At 37.9% G+C, this 23,583-nt stretch overlaps 1 protein-coding gene across 1 annotated transcript in view; it reads right to left on the bottom strand.

Annotated features, from left to right (window-relative positions):
• The window catches only part of SGK1 (serum/glucocorticoid regulated kinase 1), a 112,720-nt gene that overhangs the window by 26,835 nt on the left and 62,302 nt on the right, over positions 1 to 23,583 (bottom strand). The window contains exon 3 of the mRNA XM_019420512.2: positions 6,636 to 6,711. Within this exon, the coding sequence (XP_019276057.1) occupies positions 6,636 to 6,711 (76 nt within the window). The remainder of the gene's footprint in view (positions 1 to 6,635; positions 6,712 to 23,583) is intronic.

Raw genomic sequence — 23,583 nt, 5'->3', positions numbered from 1 at the left:
TTTCTACATTTGGTACATAAGCTATTACGGCTGCTCAATAAATACAAATATACCACTTTAGAGTGATTTCTGCATCCCCAGAAATTTGGGCTGAATTTTAAAATGTGATGACTCATTAGAAATTGTAAAGAAACAATGCATGATCCTGAAAAACGTAAGAGAAAATTCATTTTTATTCCTCTGGGAAAAATTTGCACGGTACTGATTCTCACGCTTCAATTTTTGCTTGAGAGAAGTGTAGACATTTTGAAAATCTCCAAGGTAGAATGCCATTTTCTTGTGAAAACGTGACTTAAAATAAAAGCCCAGGAAGACCATCAAGGGGTTGCATTTTCCTACCTGGCAAATCAAGTGTCCAGTTAAAATCCTGGCCTTTGCAAAGGAAACCTTTTTGTTTAATCACTTTATTATCTGACTTCCTCTAAGCAAAGAGCATTATCCGTGTTATCGGTAACAGTACTGGGAAAAACACATATTTTGAAAGTGTGGAGAAACTCATCCTACCTTGAGATTCTAATTTAAGAGAATGTCACAGGCCTCAGCAGGACCAGCAATTGAAAACCAAAGGTGTGCAAAAACAAACCACTCAGGTTTCAAAGCCTAAAAACAAAGAAAATAGGACAGAGCCTAAACTTGTGAAGCCTGTTTGCTCATTGTCAGAACAAATGCTGAGAATGCTGGAGAGTCCAGTCCAACGAAAACAAGTGTGGGTGGTAGGATTACGGGTGATTAATTTTCTTCCTTTCTCTATTTTCCATTTCTCTCCTACGATGAAATGCTACTTCTATATTATGGTATTTTCAAAAGCTTTTGAGAATTACTTTTGTTTCTCCAACTACCGTATCTGCACATGGTAACTGAGCAAGCCAGTTCTGTCCTCCGACAGTCATGCAAAAAGGCAGGGAGTATGATGGGCGCCTGGGTGGCTTAGTCCGTTGGGCGGCTGACTCTTGATTTTGGCTCAGGTCATGGTCTCTTGGTTCATGAGTTCAAGCCCCGCATCCGGCTTTGTGCTGACCGTGCGGAGCCTGCTTGGGATTCTCTGTCTCCTCTCTCTCTCACCCTCCCCTTCTCGCATGCTCTCTCTTTCAAAATAAATAAATATAAAAAAAAAGACAGTATGAAAATCTAGACACTCCCATCTGATTTCAAGGTGCATGAGCCCTCAAGAATTCTTTACTTCAAAACAAACTAGTTTTAAAATTTAACATTTATTTCTATCAAACTGTGTGGCCTAGTTACACCTAATATTTAACTCTACTTAAACTGTGTTTCAAGAGTCTATACATTATGTTAAGTAAAATCCTCTGATGACGGCTGGCTTCGAATGGAAATAGGCAATTTGCTGAAATGTATTTTCCGTAGGAAATGATGGAATAATCTTATCACAATTATTTCGGGACTCGGTAAAAGTCCACAACATAGAATTCAAACTGTGACTGGAATATTACCCTTGTGAAGAATCCACCTAAAGGCTCATACCTTTGTGTGTCGCAAAAGGATGGCTATAAAGTTGCTTCAGCTTGTGTTTACCCTTTACAGAATTGAAGGCATTTAGGAAAAGTTTTGGTTAGAGTGGTGATATGCCGAGGAAGGACAACATTGCTGCAGTGCAGAAACCACAGCAGAAATAATTGTATCCTGGGGCGCCTGGGTGGCTCAGTCAAGCGTCCGACTTCAGCTCAGGTCATGATCTCACAGAGCCCGCTTCAGATCCTCTGTTCCCTCTCTCTCTGCCTCTCCCCCACTGGTTTTTTCTCTCCCAAATAAATATTAAATAAGTAAACAACCATTAAGTAAATAAATAAACATTAAAAAAATAATAACTGCCTCCCTCAGGTTCAATTTCGAAGCAAGCTACTAATAGATTAGAAGGATGTTTCACTTCTTCAACCTGAGGGGTCTACATCTTAAAGAACATAGATTCTAGTTAAGACACATCATAGTCAGTCAAAGTGACAAAAGCCAAAGATTAAAAAAAAAAAATCAAAGCAGCCAGTGAAGGACAACACATTATATTAATATATTTTGTGCTTATGGATCGGACGAATTAATATGTCAAAACGTCCATACTGTGCAAAGCAATCTATAGACGCAATGCAGTCCCTAATAAAATACCAATAGTATGTTTCACAGAACTAGAATAAATAATCCTAAAATTTGTATGGCACCACAAAAGACCTGAATAGTGAATGCAATTTTGAGAAAAAATAACAAAGGTAGAGGTATCACCAGGCACCCTTATATTTACTACAGCATCATTTACAATAGCCAAACTATGGAAGCAGCCCAAGTGTCCACTGACAGATGAATGGATAAAGAATAGGGGGTATTAGGGGGTGTATATATATAATATATATTAATATATTATATATATTTATATATATTATTATATATAGTATTATATATAAATATATATTATATATAATAATGTATACTATATAATATATATTATATATAATTATATATAATATAATATATATATTATATACTATATATAATATATAAATATATTATATATTATATAATTAATATATATTAATATATAAATATATATTATATATTATATAATATATAAGAAATATATATTAATATATAATATATAATATATATTATATATTATATATTATATATTATATATTATATATTATATATTATATATTATATAAGAAATATATATTAATATATAATTATATATTATATATTATATATTATATATTATATATAAATATATATTATATATAAATATATAGAAATTGTATATATTGTATATATATATATACATATATATGTATATATGTATATATATACATATATACAAATTATATATGTATAAAATATATTTATATTTATTAAATATATATTTATTAAATATATTATATATATTTTATAATTATATATTCTAATTATATAATATAATATTATATATGTATATAATGGCATACTATTGAGCCATAAAAAGAATGAAATCTTGCTATTTGCAATGACATGGGTGGAACTAGAAAGTATAATGCTAAGCGAAAGAATTCAGTCAGAAGAAGACAAAAGCCATATGATTTCACTCATATACGGAATTTAAGAAATAAAACAGATGAGCAAAGGAAAGAGAGGAAGAGAGAGACATACCAATAAACAGACATTACCTATAGGGGAGCAAACTGATGGTTACTAGAGAGGAGGCGGGTAGAGGTTTGGGTGACATAGGTGATGGCGATTACAAAGTGCACTTGTCGTGATGAGCACTAGATGATGTATGGAAGTGTTGAATCACTATATTGTATACCTGAAACGAATATAATACTGTATGTTAACTATACTAAAATTAAAATGAAAACAGTAATAAACAAAGATGGAGATATTACAATCTCACATATCAAGATATACTATAAAGCTGTAACAATCCAAACAGTATAGTGTACTAGCACAAAAACAGACATACAGATCAATAGAGCAGAACCCAGAAATAAACCCACAATCATATGGCCAATGAATCTACAACAAAGGAGGCAAGAACATACAATAGGGGAAAGACAATCTCTTCAATAAATGGTGCTGGGAAAACTGGACAGCTACATACGAAAGAATGAAACTAGACCGTTATGCACACTATACAAAACATAAAGTGAATTGAAGACCTAAATGTGAGACTTGAAACCATAAAACTCCTTAAAGAGAACATTGGCAGTAATCTCTTGGATGTCAGCCTTAACAACATTTTCTAGCTAGATGAATCCTGAGGCAAGGGAAACAAAAGCAAAAATAAACTATTGGGACTACACCAGGATAAAAAGCTTTTGCACAGCATAGGAAACCATCAACAAAACAAAAAAAAAACCAGCCTACTAGTTGGGAGAAGATATCTACAAATGATATATATATATATTGGTTAATGCCCAAATATACAGAGAACTTATACAACTCAACACCAAAATAGTAATAATAATAATAATAATAATAATAATAATCTGATTAAAAAATGGGCAGAGGACCTGAACAGCCATTTTTCCAAAGAAGACATACAGATGGCTGACAGACACTTGAAAAGATGCTCAACATTACGAATCATCATGGGAAAATGAAAATCAAAACCACAATCATCTTACACCTGTCAGAGTGGTTAAAATCAAAAACACAAGAAATAACAAGTGTCGGTGAGGATGTCAAGGGAATTCTCATGCACTGTTGGTGGGAATGTAGATTGGTGCAGCCAATGTGGGAAATAGTATGGGGGTTCCTCAAACAATTAAAAATAAAAATACCATTTGATCTAGTAATTTCACTACTGAGTATTTACCCAAAGAAAATAAAAACACTAATTTGAAACGATATCTGCACCCTTATGTTTATTGCAGCATTATTTACAATAACCAACATATGGAAGCGATCTAAGGGTCCATTCATAGATGAATGGATAGAAAAGATGTGGTCTATACATTCTTTTTTATGGCTTAATAATGTTCTATGATATATCTATATGTAGATATAGATATAAACATTCTGAATAACAACAACCACAACAACAAAGATTGCCAGATTGGATTTAGAAGGAAAACCCAACTAGAAGAGACGCACTTTAACTGTAAGACACAGATAAGTTGAAAGCAAATGGATAGAAAAGATACACCATGTGAAGGGTAGACATGAGAAGGCTGGCTTGGCTATATTAATGACAGAAAAAAACAGACTTCAGACAAAGCCTTTTACCAGAGATAAAGTGGGACAGGATCAATTCATCAGGAAATCGTAACCATTGTAAGAATCTATGTGCTTAATATTAGAGCTTTGAAATACATGAAACAAAAATCGACTGAAGTGAAAGAAACCAATGATAATTCTACCACCATAGATAGAGATTTTAATACCCCTATCAGGAATGGACTGAACGATGAGCCCAGCCCCTCTCCTTTGCCCCCAAATCACTAGACATAGACCCTAGTGTAGGAATTGGTTACTGGGGAAGCTCCTCATTAGAGAAGCTGCTGCAGAAGGGATGCGGTGTCTTTGTAACCCCATTGATGACACAAAAATAATAAAGTAAAAGTTTTTTAAATGAACGGATCTGAAGTATTTCTATTACTATTTCTTTGCATGTTCTGCATCAGTTTTTGTCGCAACATAATTTTCCCAGCCCCCCAAAGTGCCCGAACGCTATTTTCTAGACCTGTCCTGGACAGATTCCCTCCCCATTCCAAGTCTCTACATAGTTTTAAGAACATTGATTTTTTGATTGTGATGTTTCATTCTACGTAGCTTCCTCACGCCGTATGTGCTGCAGGTCTGAGTAGGGGTATTAGCCAGAGGCTGCCTTGTTTATTTTATGGTGGGACTATACTGGCACCAAGATGATGGCATAAATAGGCCAATTCATTTTCATGTTTTTCATCTCTGTTCAAAAGGTGGAAAACAAGACAGAACAATTTTTTTTTTTTTTTTCACTGACGATATTGATAGGAAGTTTAGACCATGAGCCTGGTCTTTGGAAAAAAGGCATCAGAGAGTTTTATACTCCCGTCCTGCTTCTGCTAATAGGCATAGTTCCTCACTCCCTTTTATAAAGAAAAGATTAAAGCGGGGGTTTAACCCACGTTGTTTCTCACAAGACAGTTTCTTCTTCTGAGGAAGCGTGTTATAGAATCGGGCCAGCAGGCTCTCAGACCTACTCCCAGCCCTGGTATTTTCTGGCGGTGAGCTTTGGATACATCGGCTAACCTCTTTCAAGATCTGATTTTATCTCTCATCCAGGGACAGTGAGGATAGGCCACCCCTCCTATTTCACAGGGCTGCCGCACACACGATATTAGATTTTTGTGAACGCACTTTCTTCATAAAGCCGTGAGGCCTAATGCAAATATTAGGTATCGTCTCTACTACTCTCCTCCTGCTCTCTATTTAATTAGATCCTATTTAATTAGAAAAGGTGAAAGCTCTAGTAACACTCTCCTAAGTATTTTAGCTCCTTTGGCTTAACTTTCTTCTGTTATTTCTAGTGGGTCTTTGCCTCATGCAATTAGGCCTCGTGTCTCCACGGTGAATAAGAATAAGGAAAAAAAAAGTGTCTTCTATTTCCTGTAAGAACGGCCCATACTCTTTGAGGGTAATTTTAAATTACACAACCTGAAGCATATTCTCTGATCTCAGAAAGTGGCATGCCTCTGATTCTGAGTAGATTTAGACCCCTGGATTGATAGGATAAGTCATGCCCGCCCTCCATTAAGTAGTCTCAAGTGTGGCTCCCCATGGGTTTTTTAACCCTCTTCTTCCTCTGGAAGAGAAACTTGGGCCAGTGTACTTGCCCACCTTATCCTTCACCTCTGTCCTCCACTCCAGGAAAGAGACTCATTCCTAAATTGCCCCCAACACTTGAAGGTATTTCACGCTCCATAAAGCAACACCTGAGCATATAGGTGCTTTAGACACTAACCAAGAAGATAAATTAAAGGGACTTGTAACACATACATACATGTAAAATTGATCGTGAAGTATAGTCAAGTGTTAGACTAGGTCTAAACAAATAAATAAATAAGCAAACAAACAAGCAAAACACAATTTCCCCCCAAACCTTGCCTTTGGGTAGGGCTTTACTACAGAATGCTTCCTGTACATCGCGGGGCCTGAGTGTATTTTGCCAATAATACCTGAATCATCATTAGTCCAGAAGGCTCTTGGGTCAGGCTTGGTCAGGATGCTGGCATGATTACATGGCTCTTTCGCCTTGAAAACATAAGGAGAGAAGAAGTGATGTGAAAATGGATTCACCGTTTTCGCTGTTTCAGACCTACAATTCTATAGGCAGGATTCCAAGGCTGAAGCTAGCACATATGGAACATCCATTCAGTGCTGGGCACACGGGGCTTGTGGGTGATCCTTGACCTGATGTCGATTCGCTGTCAGGGCTCATGGCCGGGTAAGCACATGGGGGCTGGCGCTAAGCTTCCACTCGCTCCTTTACCCCGTGCTTTTTTTGCAGTGTGTAAACTATACAGCCGTATGCAGAGGCCCTGTATGATTGGCAGTATATCAATGTGAGGACACTTCACACATTGAAAGTGTTTTTTTGGACTTCTCCATAATAGAAATGCTACTTTTAGTGTATACGCTTGGGGAAATATGTAATAAGGAAGAGCTATTTTTAAATTCAGTAGCACTTTAAAATGAACTCTTCTGAAACTAATATTGCACTATCTGTTAACCAACTAGAATTTAAATAAAAACTTGAAACAAAAAAATAAAAAGAATTCTTATTTTTGTAATCATAACAGAATCTATTTTTTTCAATAGGAGCACACACACATATGCTATATATATATATATATATATATATATATATATATATATGCTATATACATAATGCATTCAACCTCACAGTTCTGCCTAGTGCATATATAAATAATAGATTCTCCACAATAATTTCCAGGGAACAGCAATGACCCTTTGGTTTTTTACACAACTTTACACTAATGCGGTGTGTGGCTTGCAAATATATTTTCAGTCAAAGAAATATAAATCTTAGTGTTAAAAAGGACATTCCATTTATAGGTGTTTTGTATCTATAGTTTGATTACCGTGAAAACTCTCTATGACTATTTAATGGATAAATTCCTTCCACTGCAGCAATACTCAAAAGACTCAAGAATGTCAGTAAGTAGTTAGTTTAGTTCTGCCGATGTTTTCTTTCCGTAGCAGGTCTTTACCTATAAAAGAAGCAGTGTGTCAGTTTATAGTCTGGCACGAGCTCCTTCTCTTGTTGTGAACCACTATCAAAGAATGTGTGGAAATCAGGATCTCCCTCATGTTCACTGCAGCGTTATTCCCAACAGCCAGGAGACAGGAACAGCCTCAATGCCTATGGACAGATGAATGGATGAAGAAACCCACCACCTGCAACAGTATGGATAAGCCTTGAGGACCTTATGCTAAGGGAAATAAGCCAAACGTAGACAGACAAGTCCTTCATGGTATTACGTATAAGCGGTATCTAAAGTAGTCAAATACGTAAAATCTGAGAGGAGAATGGCAGTTGTCAGGAGCTGGGGAAGTAGGAAGTGGAAGAAGTGGGTATAAAGTTTCAGTTACACAAGACGATTAACTTCTAGAGATCTGCTGAACAACGTTGTGCCTATAGTTAATGTTACTGTGATGTACCTTGAAAAGTCTGTTAATAGGGAGGATTTCATGGTAATTGTTCTTACCACACAAACAAAACCCTATGGGGAGGTCATCATCCTCCATCTGTTCATATACCAGAGACATAACCTATTTGATAAATAAAAATGGAAGTAGTCAACGTTTCATTAATGGAACTTTTTGGTAGTCTAATCTGTTTTTAATTGATAGGAAGTATGAGTTTAGAAGCAAAATTGTGGTGAAAAAAGAATCGTTAAAATGTAATCCCAAGCGGGGGGAAGAACAGTGAATGGACCAGCACCATTCCGTGGACGACATTTTGAGCAGCCATGCAAAAATCCCTCAGACTTCAAAAAGTGGCCTTCTGTATAAATTTCTTCAAAGGAATAACATATTCCACTAAAATACAGCTCTAATTGTTAGAAAGTTAGAAAGTTCTTTACAAGTTGAATTGAAATCTGGATCCTTGAAATTTTGCCCAGTGGTTCTAGTTCACTCTTGAGTTACGTAGAACATATCTGCTCTCCTTCAGAAACAATACCTCAGATATTTGACAGTGGCTATTCTGTCTCACCTTAGGCTTCCGTTTCCAAGTTGGCAAGGCTCCTTCCTTTCTCTGTTCCTCATGAAATGAGGTCTCCTTACTGAGGTAAACGTTTCAAGCACACGCAAAAGTAAACAGTATAATAACCATTTATGTACCTATCAGCCGGCTGTTACCAATTTTCGACTTTTTACCATTTTACTAATCTTAGTTCATCTAGTCCCCTCTTCTTCAGGCGGGAATGTTGTGAAGCAAACACCGTACATTGTGACATTTCGTCTGTAGTTTCTTTAGAATGTTTTCAACTGACGACATGTTTCTTTTTTGTATAACCATGTGTCATTAGTGGAAGTAACAATTTCAACAATTAGGTGTATTAAGCTTAATGAAGGCTGGTGAAGCTTACTTATTTAATAAGTGACAGCATAAACATCTTGAAAAACACAAAGAGCACTTGCACGGTTTTACATACAGAGCGATTTGGAATTGATGATTTAAAAAGAGATCCTTAAAATTGTGAGTTCTGCAAAGTCAGGGGAATTTGGTCTCATTGATTTTAAATCCTTATAGACATTTTGAGGAGAGGCTATCTTAAAAAAATAGTTTTCTAATAGGAGTAGTGCTCTCTTTCAACTTATCTGTAATGTGTCCCTGGAGGCAAAGGAGGGAAAATCTTCTTGACCTGATAGAATCGAAAGTATTGGAGGTTGAAGGTGAAGGAAAGAGGATTACTTCTGGAAGGTCATTGCTGAATGCTTATTCCCTAGACTTTTGAGATCTAGAAGTACTTTCATAAGTTACTATAACCTGAGAACATTAGACAGATAAGGGCATTTGAACAAGAATAGAAGTAGTTCAATATCAGAAGGTAGGTTATATCAGAATATCCCATTTAGGGAGATGTCAGATGTTCAGAAATTTTGAGCAAGCTCTGGGGAACGAACCTGGGAATAAATCATTAGAGATTCCACTGACATGAATAATGAGCCAAATCTTACTTTTACAAAATGCCTTCAATTAATGATAAGCTGTAATATTTGTAGGATTGCTAGAAAGGGAACAGCTATGGCCACCTTTCTTCAGTCCATCTTATCCTGATTTAAAGAACATTGGTCCACAATAAAGAAATATGCATGCATATATAAACAATTTAAAAATTACCTGTCGTGGTGACACAGGAAAAATAAATCAGAACATATGGATTCGTCCCTGATTTACTTTTGATTTATTTATATTTTGTGTATGAGTTACGCATCCTGCTAAAGTCATTAGTTCTTCCTAAAATACAATAGGAACTGTCACAATGCCTGTTTCTTATTAACCAGCGTCGTTGATTCTCTCCCATCTCAGGTTACATGATGTTCAAAAGTAAGCAAGAACACTTCAGATCGAGGGAAATAAGATTTTACTTCTCAAACTGCGTTAGTGACCTTTAGAAAATGTCCTCTGGAAGTTATCATAGGGTGTAAAGCCATCCTGCAAATATTAAGTTTAAATTCAGTTCTGTGTATCCAGGGGAAGAAAAGTCTTCCTTGATTGTTTTCTCTTGGATGGGTTTATTATATCCAACACATATTGATTAAGCTTTTGTTTAAGTCCAAGATGCTACCCTGGTTGTTATAAGGACCCAACAAAAACTCATTGATTACTAGGACCCTGTATTCTGATTTGGGAGCAGGACACAGACACCCAAAAAGATGTCTATGGAATCTGATATTGAGGACCTCTAAATCCAAGGTGAAGAATGTCATATAGCTATTACATTTTGTCCATAGTTTAAAAAGGAAGCAATGGTGTGGGCAAAGTTGTTGAGCAAGGTTTAAAGGAAGAGGGAGGACTTGAACAGGTTTTGAAAATACTGGCAGCATTTGGATTGGTGGACAGGCCATAGAAAGGCATCCAAGGTGGGAGGGGCAATACAAACAAAGATGTGGGAGCCAAACTGAATAAGGCAGGGTTGGGCCACTGTTGATGAAACAATTTCACTGGAATACAAGGCTCACAGGAGAAATGGTTGGGAATTAGGAAGAAACCAGGTTTCAAACCAGGCTTTGAATGTCAATGAATCCTTCACTCTGAGAGAATTCAAGAGCCTTGGCTGTTTGTATGAAAGACCAGAGTCACAAAGGACCAAAACTGAGGGGATTAGGAAGCTGCTGTACCACCAGAGAAATGTGGATGAGAGCACGTTGAGCAAGGGCACCTCGGTCATGGAACGGGAGGGATGGTTGTGAAGGGCAGCCGGAATGATTTTCTAAGATTTGGTGAATGTCTGAAAATGAGGGAAGATGAGGGCGTCCAAAATATTTCAGAGCTTTGGAGCTCAGTGACCGGGAAGGATGGTCAAATGTGGTCACGACGGTCCACGGTCTCTGGCAGCTAAAGAAATCACTCTCCACTGTGCTTAAGCTACCATGGCAGGCTCAGGGAGCATACGTGGGCCCTAGTTTGTGTACTGCACCTGCAGTCCTTCTGGAAGCACCTGCTGCATCTCTGACCTACCCAGACCGTGTCATCTTTGGGTGCTTCTGGGTGAGGCTTCACTTACACACGTGTGGGCAGGTGGGTTTCTCTGGCCTCTACCTCTGGATGAACCCTTCATCTTGCACATGGCAGGATGAGAACCCATCTGTACGACTTCACTACAACAAACATCCCACGACCTGTCTGTCTGGAATCACCAACCTCCACCCTCGTGAAGATGACAGTGTCTGCAAGGACAGCAGGAGTCTCGTCCAGAGATTGGTCAAAGAATCTCACCAGGGATCACAAGTCTTCCAGTTCTGGGTGAACCAATGATTTATCCTCATTCAGTTGTTTGACATTAATGACATCCATGTGACATGGAACAAAGGGACTATTCTTGGCCCCTGAAGAGACTGTGATTCCAAGCAAGTAGACAAATGTTCTTCTTTTGGAGGCTTTCTTTCACTTGCCTTCTTTTTGGCTTTTTATATTTTTCAGTTTGGCCTTTGTGACTGTGAATTGCTTAGGACGATTTGCTGTCAACCCCATTTTGCTTATGCATGTCTCCTGCCTGGCCCAGCAAGCGTCTCAGTGGCAACCTCTGGTCTACATACATTCAGGACGTCCAGGCTAAGCCTCTATTAAATCAGATGTTAGTAGAGTTGAAAGAATCAGAGATTTGAGGAGCTGGAAGAGATCTTTTGTCACCTGCCTCCTTGCTTCACAGATGAGGAAACTGAGGACTAGAGTAGCTTAAGTGAGTGACTAATCTAGGGCTAGAGTCCAAAGCTCGACATTTCAAGATGTCTGTTGAGCACTGATATTGGTTTCTTAAAACTTAGATTTACCCTCAGGTTTAAAGTTAATTCAACTGTACGTTGCATTGAATGAGTATTTGTGGATAACATATTGAATGGTAGGCACAATGCTAAGTGGAATAGATGGGAACCAGATGGATGCATCCCCGCCCTCATAGAACTCGTTTTCTAATGCTGGCAGTTGAGACGAGCACTGTGGAGGCAATATATTGGGTGACATGAGTAGGGGGGTGAGGCAATATGTGGTCATTTTAGAAGCTTATGGGAGCCCGTCTTCTTATGGATTTTTCAGTAATAGCATCAGAGTCAATGATCACACATCTTCAGTTGTAAGTTAAAACACAAAACAAAGTAGACACACACAGTTGGTTTGACTGGAATTCGGGTCAAACCTTTATGTATTCTATACCAAATTAAGTTCTTTTTTTTTAATGTTTATTTATTTTTTGAGAGAGAGGCAGAGAGAGAGGGAGACCGAGAATCCCAAGCAGTCTCCATGCTCAGTGCCAAGCCTGAAAGGGCTTGATCCCATGACTGGGAGATCATGACCTGAGCCGAAATCAAGTTTCAGATGCTTAACTGAAGGAGTCACCTGTGCACCCCTTAAATTCTTAAGTAGAAATTATTTGGGGGTATGGTGTTTGTAGATTGTGCCTGGTTCAGAAAAGGCAATCACTGCGTGTTCATTGACAACACCATTGATTGGGTAGGACTCAAAAGATGGTAAAGGGGCCAAAGTTAGTTAATGTATCACAGAATAATAGTATTTTGTGGGTAGAATGGATTTCACAGATGACTTAGTTCAGCCCCCTTATTTAACGGATGGGAAAACAAATTCTGAAAGAGGTAAAGTGACTTACAGAAGGTCACACAGATAGTCAGAAGTTATTTATGTTGTTTACGATACCTCCCCTGTGGTTAAGAGAAGATTCCTTGCATTTATGTTAGATCAAAGTTGGTAGAAATAATTAGAGAAAGCTGTTTAGGGCATGGGCTTTGGGCTTAGATAGACCTGTAAAACGTACAGCAACCCCAGTCTTGGCTATATGTATGACCCTGGGAATGTTACATAATCTCTCTTAGCCTTAGTCTCCTTGTTGGAAAAACTGGCCAAGTTATTGTTAGGCTTAGGCTTAGCTTCCTGTAGGGCTCAATAATTGATAGGAGTCATTACCCATAGTCATACAACCAAAATGTTAATAGAATCATAACATATTGGAGGTTAGAAGAAATGGAATGTTTTGATAGAAAAAGTTTGCTCTGTTAATGAAATTATGCCAATAGTCCCAGAAAAAAAGGGGAAAAAAGACTTCTTTCTAGGCCTCGTGCTTGCTGAGCTCTCAGACTAGAACTTTTCTTTGCTTAGGTATCCACATAACTCTTCTCTCCGCCAGGTATCTGCTCAAACGTCATCCCTCTCAGTGAAGCCCTTTCTGTTTAAAATGGAAAAGCCTTTCTTCCTTCTTTTTATTTCACCATGGCACTTAATACCTCCTTATATATGATTGTCTTATTCATTTTGTATGGTATTTTATAAATTTCTTGAGTCCACAGGGGGACTTGGTGCACAGTAGGCATTCAGTAAACATGTGCTTTAAATGATTGAATTATTAATCTCTAAACCGTTAAACATGAAGTCTGTAAGTCCCCCTCAGTTGAAGCTATTAGAAATGAAAGGAGACGGTAATTATGGCAAAATATTGTGGTTTAACACATGTCTTCATTTCTTCTAGGGTTTTAACCCTCCTGAGTTTTTGGTGTTGGAGTACTGAACTGATTTACAGTGGGGTTAACTCAGTAGTTAATGTTTCCAGAAATGTGTAGCATTGAAAGAAACTATTCCCCACCTAACAGTAAGGCTGGCACCTGGTCTGATGTTTATCTCCTGACATTCCATTCAAACCATTTATTTTTCTTTGCATAAAGGTGTAGAAAATTGTTTAAGCTTTACTGCGCTACCACCAAATATATTCACTGGAAAAAAGTTATTAATGATTGGCCACTTCCATTGTTCAGACCATTATGTCTGACTATAACACAATAGGTGGCTGAGAAAATCTAATCTTCAACACTGTACATAGATTCGGTCTCAGTTCAATAGACCATTTGGATTTGTCCACAACTAGTCCATGTCTAGTCCACAACCAGATTTTTCTTTCTCCCATTTAAGACGTGTTGTTTTCCAGTGGTTCTCAGTCAAGGCTACACATTACAATGAGAAACTTAAAAAATAAATACCAGTGCCAGGACCCCATGCAAGGGGAAAGGGGACTTGGGTATGCCCAGGAATCTCTGTCATGCTTAAACCAACCTCTGCCAAACAGAAGTAACGTGAATTCAGTTGTATTTATCCACTGGGTGCAGGGAAGAAACTAAGTATGGTGATTTCAGGGTCATAGTACATAAGGATAACATAAGGAATGATGTCCAGCCTAAGTTAAATGATGAAAAAACACTTATTCCTGGCATCATAAAAATGAAAGAGAGAGAGAGAGAGAGAGAGAGAGAGAGAGAGAGACAGAAATGTTTTGAATAATCTCTCAGTGCAAATGACAATATATTTCTTAGTATTTTTTCTCTTTGAGCTTACCTCCAAAAGGGAATTTGGCGAAGGGGGGGAAAATCCAAATCTGGATCTGGGTTTTATATGAGGTTCTAGGAAAAATATTCCTACTGCTTTCCTATACAGAAGCTACGTCAGATTCAAGGCCAATGTGATTATAATTTGCTCTTTGCTATAATTCTTAATGTTTTATTTTCTTTTAATAAAAAAGTCTGATATTCAATCTTCCAATAACATTTTAGCCAGGGTCTAAATTGTCAAATGCAATTGCCAACAAAGGCGTGGTTTCTTTTTCCCTCTGTGAATGGAACTAGATACCTCCATTTAACTACCTGCTGTTTTTCTCGTGCAGTGGGCTAACTACACAGTATTTAATAGTCTACAGGTCTGAAAATATTTCTTATATGCCTTGGCTTTCACAGAGTGCTTCTGCAAAACCAGTTAATAATCTGGCCATCCCAAGAGTCCAGAATGTTGAGTTAATTTTTTACAGAGGTTCCCAGATGTGCTGGGAGACTCACTTATAGGAGAGCCAGGCAACATTTTTTTTTTTTTTAAGATTTCATTTGACCTTTCTTGTATCTGATATGAAACACATGTTAAAAACAATACCTGACAATTATGAAATGCATGTTTTGCGTAAGCAAAAACACTGTGAATACGTCTCTTACAAAGTTTTGAAAGGCAGAGATGGAAGGTTTTTGCTGCAAAACTGTATTAGCATTTAGCCAAGTTAATCATACATCTCGACGATGACTCTTTATCCCACATGTCCTTGGTATTCAGTGGGTAGGTCATTAGGCCCATGGAGAAATAAGTGGGAAAATGTCCAAGGGATGAAAAACGTCTATATAGCATGGGGAGAAGTGGATAGTTTTACCAGGTACTGAATTTCAGCTTTAAGAGGTGCAGGTTCTGATCCCAGCCAGAACACTTGAGAGGACTAACTTCTGGGAAGGAGGCAGAATAACAACGTGAGCCTGTGAACGTTCCAACGAGATCCTGCCTTAGCTGTTTCTTCTTGCAGGTATTTTCCACATGCAGCTGACTTTTGTTTTTTCTTTCGGTCTCCGTTTTCTTTTCAGTGGGCTCTAGAAAATCCTTTTGAATTGAGTCTCTCTTTTATCATTCTGTATAGAGAGCATATAATACTTAACGGAACATAATTGTGGATCCGGAGTTCGGTCAAGGATCAAACAGACACTGCAGATGTTTAAAGGCATACAGGACTGTTACTGAGGAACGGATGAAGCTACCTTTAGCCGTCTTAAAAAATGGAAGCAAATGCCACCGCAATCTGGCATTGCAGTTCCTCCTCGACCTAGAGTAGCGAACATTTAAAGTCGCGCTGTGTTCAGCAACTAATTACTAATCATATTTCTATGGAGTCTTTACGGGCCAGGCATATTTATTATCTCATTATTCAGTTAATCCTCTGAACACCCTCTAGGCACTCTTACTGTCCCTTTTTGGAAGGAGGGGAAATATGGACAAGTTAACCTTTCAGACCTTATTCAGGCAGGTGACCCTGGCAAAATGGCGGAGGAGGTAACTCCAAGCTCCCCTCCTGGACAGAAACCTCAAAAAGCAAGCAGGAACTGTCAGAATCAAATGTGTGAAAACTCTGGAAAACAGTCAGAGGTTTATAGCAACCAAATGAAGGTTGAATTTTCAAAAAGTGGGGCAACTTAAAAATGGTAGGAAAGCTCTGCGATGTGATTGCTTGCCTCACCCCAACGTCCTCCAGCCCACTGGCAGTCCTCAAGAGTCAGCCCCCTCCCCCGCCCTCCCCACCTGCTCCCTCGTTCCGGTCCTGACCTTGGGCTGCATGTCTCTTTAAACCTGTCCAGGAGCTACCCCAGGCTTGCTGCAAGGGACTCATCCCTCAGCCAGGCCAGAAACGTGTGTGCTGGAAGACTTCAGAAGGTGAAAAACAAGTACGGCCTTCTAGGGCAGGAGAAGAAATGAAAAGCATACTGTTATAGTGCTTCACCTTAACTCACTTTGTGCTCCCAACATCCGTCTGAGGAAGGGATTATTATCGTTGTGCCCATTTTACAGATGCTGAGATAAGGTAACTTGGAAAAGGTAAATGCAGCTAGCAAGCCCAGGCTTTTAATCACAACATCATAATGCCTCTCAGGACTTAAAAGTCAAATGACTTAGATTGCAAACACTACATGAGTTATTAATAAGATCTTATTTGGAAATGTTAATTGGAATTTAGTCTTTTTAATTTTAGGGCTTATTCCTGCTTCCTTGGTCTGTTTGAAAAAGAAGAAAGAACGGAATTCATTCTATTTTTAAAAAAGTATTTATTTATTTTTGGGAGACTGCAAGCAGGGGAGGGGCAGAGAGAGGGGGACAGAGGATCTGAAGCGGGCTCTGTGCTGACAGCTTCACAGACTGAGCCACCCAAGTGCTCCTGGAATTCATTATTATTATTTTTTTCATGTTTGTTTATTTTTGAGAGAGAGAGAGAGACAGAGAGAGAGACAGAGACAGAGCACAAGCAGGGGAGGGGCAGAGAGAGAGGGAGACATAGAATCTGAAGCAGGCTCCAGGCTCTGAGCCATCATCACAGATCCCAACGTGGGGGGCTTGAACCCATAAACCATGAGATCATGACCTGACCCAAAGTCGGACACTCAACCGACTGAGCCACTCAGGCGTGTCTGGAATTCGTTCTTGTTACCATCACTGTTCACTTTCTTTCCAGACGGTATAAAATATATTACTGTTTTAAGTATTTGTTGTGGGAAAATAAAGATGATAAAAGGATACTTTTTCACAAAACAATGATTAGAAATTACTTAGGGGAAAAAAAATCTCCATTTCAAGGTAATAGACATAAAAAAGAGGGGAGGGAATAGAAAAGGTACAGAAACATATGCTTCCTGAATAAAGCAAAGCCTTTCTACTGCTTATGATTTATAATTTAGACATTCCTAGGCTGTAAGCACTGTAGAAAAAGGGGCTGTGTTCACTAAATTTCAGTGCCTTAGCATAACAGCATACTAGCACCCACAATAGGAGTTACATAGCCAAGTAACTTGTTACATGAATGAATGATAAACTGTGGTTTTACATGTGTGTGTATATATCTTACTGCTCAATTCTGCTCAAAACCAGAAGTGTGTCCTACATAAGCATAGATAGGTCACTGCTTATGTCACCTTATTTTCAATGTATCCCAAGGTCCCCCAGGGGGTTTCCAAGTGATGTTTACAAAGCGAATGAAAGTTCACGTCTTGTACCTGCTGTGGCTGGTTGCTACAAATCACTGGGGCTGCAGAAGAGAGATACCGAGGGTGGGGCGGCAATGGTTAGGTTTATGGCAAGGCTTTGTCTCATGCACACTATGCTTATTAATGCCTCGACTTGGTCCCTACACCTCCCTTACTCTTCACCGAGTATTTTAAGCTAACAAGAGTAAGCCTGAAGCACCCAAGTGCATAAAGGAAAATGAATCTGAGCAGCCTATTACTTAAACATCTGCTAAATCATTCCGTGCTGTTTACCCTGTAACCATACAAAAGTGCCAGTTCCATTTATACTGGTCACATATGCTTAGTTTCTTAAAGGAAATGGAAGAAATATCTTTTCAGAGCTTTCATGGGAGTAATTGTCTTTAAACTAAATTGATTTTTGAAGGGAAAGAAAGATCTGTCCCCAGTGCCCCAGGAGCCACCACCAACAGTTTCTTGTGGGTTCTTCCAGGAAATTTCCATGCATTCATACCCAAATGTGTGTCTGTAATGATTTCTTTGTGTGCGTGTGTGTGTGTGTGTGTGTGTGTGTGTGTACCTGCACCTACATCTCTGGGCTTTGTGTCCGTGGTGAATAGTGAGAATGAGGCTTCAGGGTCAGGACTGGGGACGTCAATTAAAAAGGAAAGGAGGGGCGCCTGGGTGGCTCAGTCGGTTGAGCTTCTGACTTCCGCTCAGGTCATGATCTCACGGTTCGTGAGTTCAAGCCCCGCGTTGGGCTCTGTGCTGACAGCTCAGAGCCTGGAGCCTGCTTTGGATTCTGTCCCTTGCTCTCTCTCTGCCCCTTCCCTGTACATTCTCTCTCTCTCTCTCTCTCAAAAATAAATAAACATTAACAAAATTTTTTTTGAAGGAAAGGAAAAGGCTTGCTTAGAATCTTTGTAATTTCTTTCCTGCACTCAGCACTCCTATTATCAACACCTTGTTCCCCAATTCAAACCACTAAAAAGTCTATGTACAGAAGGGCATTTAGTTCAGGGCTTTAAGAGTTTGATACGATAATTAACAGGACTTGACCTTGCAGTAAGGCTGCTGAGTAAGGCTGGAGGATGACAGACCAGAACACAACAGTTTATATAACTCTCCTCGAAATGAGTTAGACTTTAGCCCTTGATGCTATGGAAGATTTGCCCCCAAGGTTACTGAAGCAGGTTATAACCGAAGACAGTATACTGATTTATTGCCCCACTCCTTAAGTAATCCAAGCTGCTCATTAAAAACCTAAGTGGAAAATGCCTTACCAATGTATTTTAAATAATACGTGTTTCCCTTTTCCCCACATAAAAGGATAGGATTATCGATGGTATTTGATGAGAATGTTTATGTTTTAAAAGAAAATAACATTTCTAATAATGAATAGAACTAATTTTTTAAACAACAATATTCAGTGCTGTCAGTGTTTCATAAGATTAGTATTATTCTCAGAGATTTCTCCTTGTATTTTATTTAAAAAATATTTTAGTGTTTATTTATTTTTTAGAGAGAGAGAGAAAGAGCATGAGCAGGGGAGGGGCAGAGAGAGAGGGAGGTACAAAATCTGAAGCAGGCTCCAGGCTCTGAGCTGTCAGCACAGAGGTCGATGCGGGGCTCAAACTCACAGACCGGTGAGATCATGATCTGAGCTGAAATCAGACACTTAACCAACTGAGCCACCCAGGTGCCCCTCCTAGTATTATAATTTTTAAATGTCTTCTGAAAGCTATTATATCTTAATAGTTGTAATGTGTTCAGTACTTCTATTTTCTCATGTTAGGTCATTTATCCTAAATAACTAATTCATAAATTTGTGTGCACAAAGCCTTCTTAACGTTATTCATAATCACAACGCACTGGAAGCAACCTAAAATTTAATAAAAAAAAATGATTAAAGAACAGCACAGTCAATGTGCACACGGTGCCTTTTAAGTGTTTCCAATAGTCTGGAGAAATGTTACTCATGTTATGTTAAATAAAAGAAATCACAATATAAAATTGTGTTTCAGTTGTGTATAGAAGGATAGACAAGTCAATGCATGGAGTAATGTTTATTGTTTTCCTGTAGTGGCCTTATGGATGCTGCTCGTTTGTTTCTGTCTCCTGAAATTTTAATAATATTTTAATATTATCTTCGTAATGTGAAAACTATCTAGCATTGATTGATATCTATAAATCTACCTACCTACGTGTCTATCTATCTATCTATCTATCTATCTAACATATCTTGGAAATGGAGAGAAATGATTGGAAAGGCCCTAATATAAAATATTACTATATAAATATATATATGACATGCATTTTGCATATATATGCAATATATATGATGTGCATTTTGAGGCAATAGTCTCATGCATCTTTCAGCATAGAATGATTGATAATCTTGAATGCATGTGTACTCTACCTGGAGTCTTCAATTCTAGTTTAGTGTACTTGAGTTTCTTCAGACTTGTGCAGAGGTAATACTCTCTAATATTAATCTATGACAGGTTCATTTTGTGTCATTGAGAAACAGGGAACGGGGAGTGTCAAGGTTCCCGCATGAAGATTTCCTTTAAGTCCTCTGGGCCTCAGTCATTATTTCCATTGCCTACTTTCCCCATGGACCTGGTTTTTCTCCCAAGGTAAATGAAATACACATGCCCGGGCAGTACTTTGTTAAACTCCCCAAAGACCGATACTGAATATGCCAGACAAGGTTACCGTTTCTGGAGGCCTAAATCTTTAGACATATTGATCAAATTGCGTATCAATCAATATTGTAATCATTTTCAGGCTGCTTTCCACCCCGCTAACCCCCTCCAAGAAAAAAAGAAAAAGAAAACAATAAACTTGGGATTCAAATATAATTCATGCAGAAATAGCCCAAAATATTCCTAAAGGCTCTAAATTTGTTCATAATCACATGGATGCCAAACTAAATTGGCATAGTTATTGTACTGGTATTATGCAGCTAATTTTGATTCTTTTTTTTTTTTTTTTTTTGGCTAGAACTTACTGGAAAAACAGAATTAGAAAATTCATCCAAGATTAAGTAGAGGAAAATATTTGAAAAAAATATTAACTAGAAATACAATAAAACTTTTTTTTTTAAGTTATGGTTATAATTTCTATAAATGTATCTTGGAGAAATCTTACTTCTGTATCAGTGTTGCATTAAAATGTCTACTCTATATAGACTTTCTATATAATGTGTACTCTACAAAATGTCTACCAAGTCAGTTGCATTAAAAACAAATCCAAATCTAGGCCAAAAAAAATGTTTTTAATAATAACATGCTGAAAAGGACCAATATAAAAATGAATAAATGTAGACTGAGAGTATTACGTGAAGGAGTTTTTCGGTAATCCCAACTTAGTTTGTTCTGAACTCCTGGAGTGCATGTTTAATGACTGGAGAACTTGGAAATTATTTAGAAGACAACTACAGTGATAGCAAAATGATGCAAGTGTTGCAAATTAAGACCAATGAGGAGAGGTAAATGAGTTGTTACTCATTTTCTTAAAGAAAAACCAGATGCCAACAGAATATATTCCTTGAGTGTAGTGGAGGGCTTTTTATTCGGAAATGGTTGGCCATCTGCATTGAGTACGAAACAAGGAAAACAGGCTAGATTTGAAGCGTGAAGGCTTTGGTTAGACAGAGTAAAAAAATTCAGTTGTCAAAATGACACACAGGTGGATGTTGTGCAATCTTCTTTAGAGCTATGAAAAATATTCTTTGGGCGCCTTTGCCTAAAGGTGAAGGATACACTCGTGTCCCTTCTAGGCCTATGGTTCAGGTCCCTGGAAAGAATCTTCTTAAAGTCCCGAAGTTAATGTAAACTCTGAAACAAAATGAGCTGACCATTGTAAACAAAAGAAGGAGAAGCAAGTAAGATCAAGATGAAAACATAACTCCAAACTCTTTGCAGAAAAAAAAGACAATAAAGGCATTACTTCAAAATGATACAGTTCCTTATAACAAATGTAGAGAAGTCTTAGAAGTGGAAAAAAAAAGTAGATATTTTAAATAAAGAACAAGATCAAGTGTCTCACCTAAACTGTGATCTAGGTATTTCTGACAAATCCATTTTTCCAAACACCACATTAGGAAACATAACTTCGAAACGTGGAGAGTTTAGGTCAGCGTCAACCTGACGGCCGTATGCTCAGTGGTTAGCACAGAGCTGCATGGGCGTGAGGGTCCTCAGTCAGTATTACCCAATTATTCCATGAGTGTCTGACTTTTCTGGACGGATTTTAATCTTTGGCAAAAGGGTTGTAGCACCGCCAGGTTTGTTTCCAAAATAGATTGTGAGTCAGTTAGAAAAGAGGGATTCCAGGAACTAGAATTTTAGAGTAAAAAAGTTTAAAAATTTTACATATGACTCAGTTCTAGCACATTTCGCATACTATTAGGTACTTTCTCTTCCCATAATTGCTTCTACGCTTCATGCCCAGAGTTTGTTGTTTTCATCAGTAGCCTTAGAGAAGTGATTTTAAAAAGTCCTTAAGAGATGATTATTTGGGGGGAGCTTGCCGGCGACTCAAATGTGATCAGAAATAGCTTTATTCTCTGTGCATTATGTTCAAGGTTTTTGAGATGATTATACTAATTTCAGGATAGGATGGTTTACTGCCTGTTTAGTTACAACTCTCCCCTTCTCAAAAGTCAGGAGCCTATTAACTCCACAGGTAGAAGGTATTCGTGCTATTTCTGGTTTCCCTACACATCCCAACATCATTTTCATTGGTCTTATATTAATAAAATAAATTCAATTTCACTTACATATATACATATACATATACATATACATATACATATATATATATACACACACACATATACATTTTAGGAAGGTGTTTTTCTACTGTTTTGTTTTCTACTAGCTCTTTGTTTTTTTCTATCCTATTACATAGTCTGACTCCACTGAAATAGCTTGCCACCAAAATATTCTCTTCTCTCGAGTAAAGATCTACTGAAGGGAGTTAGTAAGCCATGGGCTTGCAGTCTCAGAGGATTTCAAGTAGAATAAACTTGCCATTGAGAAAAAATAGACTGTAAATAATTCACATAACACAAAATTCTGCACCATTAAAAATGTGAATAGAAATCTTACTTCCCGGTAGGATGGTGCCCTCGGTTTATGTGACCTAATAATTCTTTTTTTAGAGTATAATTGTTCTGGAGTCTAGAATTTTTTCAAAAAGATTATATGTATCTCTGGGAAAGGATTGCCTTCCAGCTGGAAAGATAATCGTTCTTCCATTCTCCCACCTTCTGCATAGAAAAGTAAATAACTTACTTCCTGCCGAAGCACACCTGGATTATTTCTCATGAGAGCAAGAAAATGGGGTGATTTATGAATTAAGAAAGTGGCCATAAGGTCTTAGAGAATCACTGACTTTAGATGCAGGGAGGACCCTGGGAATCTGGATTATTAATTCCTTCCTAAATGACACGAATTAGATATGGAAACTGCTTTTGGGAAGCCTGTTAACATCAGGGGTGAGGTAAGTTCCCTTTCAGCATTAATTACACTAACTGCAAAATAAAGAAAGGCATTCTGGTGACTCCTTCCCACATGGCAGAAATCCAGAACGGGTCTGAAACTAAAGAAGTAGGAACCCAAGTCAAATGAATTGCCATGCAAGTTTGTTTGTTTGTTTTTTAATTGAGACTAAAGAATATTCATTTTATCCCATGATTCCCCAAATCAGTCAGTTTTTCTTTCTCAATTCCCTCAAACTTTCATGCATCAAAGGATGGTCCTGAGATTCTGACATGGAAATAATTAGTGCTTTTAATTAGCACAGCTGGGAAATAAGGCAGACCGGCCTTAA

This window comes from Panthera pardus, unplaced genomic scaffold (genome assembly GCF_024362965.1).
Source record: "Panthera pardus isolate Hobbes unplaced genomic scaffold, ASM2436296v1 HiC_scaffold_17, whole genome shotgun sequence".
Classification (NCBI taxonomy): domain Eukaryota; kingdom Metazoa; phylum Chordata; class Mammalia; order Carnivora; family Felidae; genus Panthera; species Panthera pardus.
Note: the sequence above shows the minus strand (reverse complement) of the source record. Positions and strands in the feature narration are given on the sequence as shown.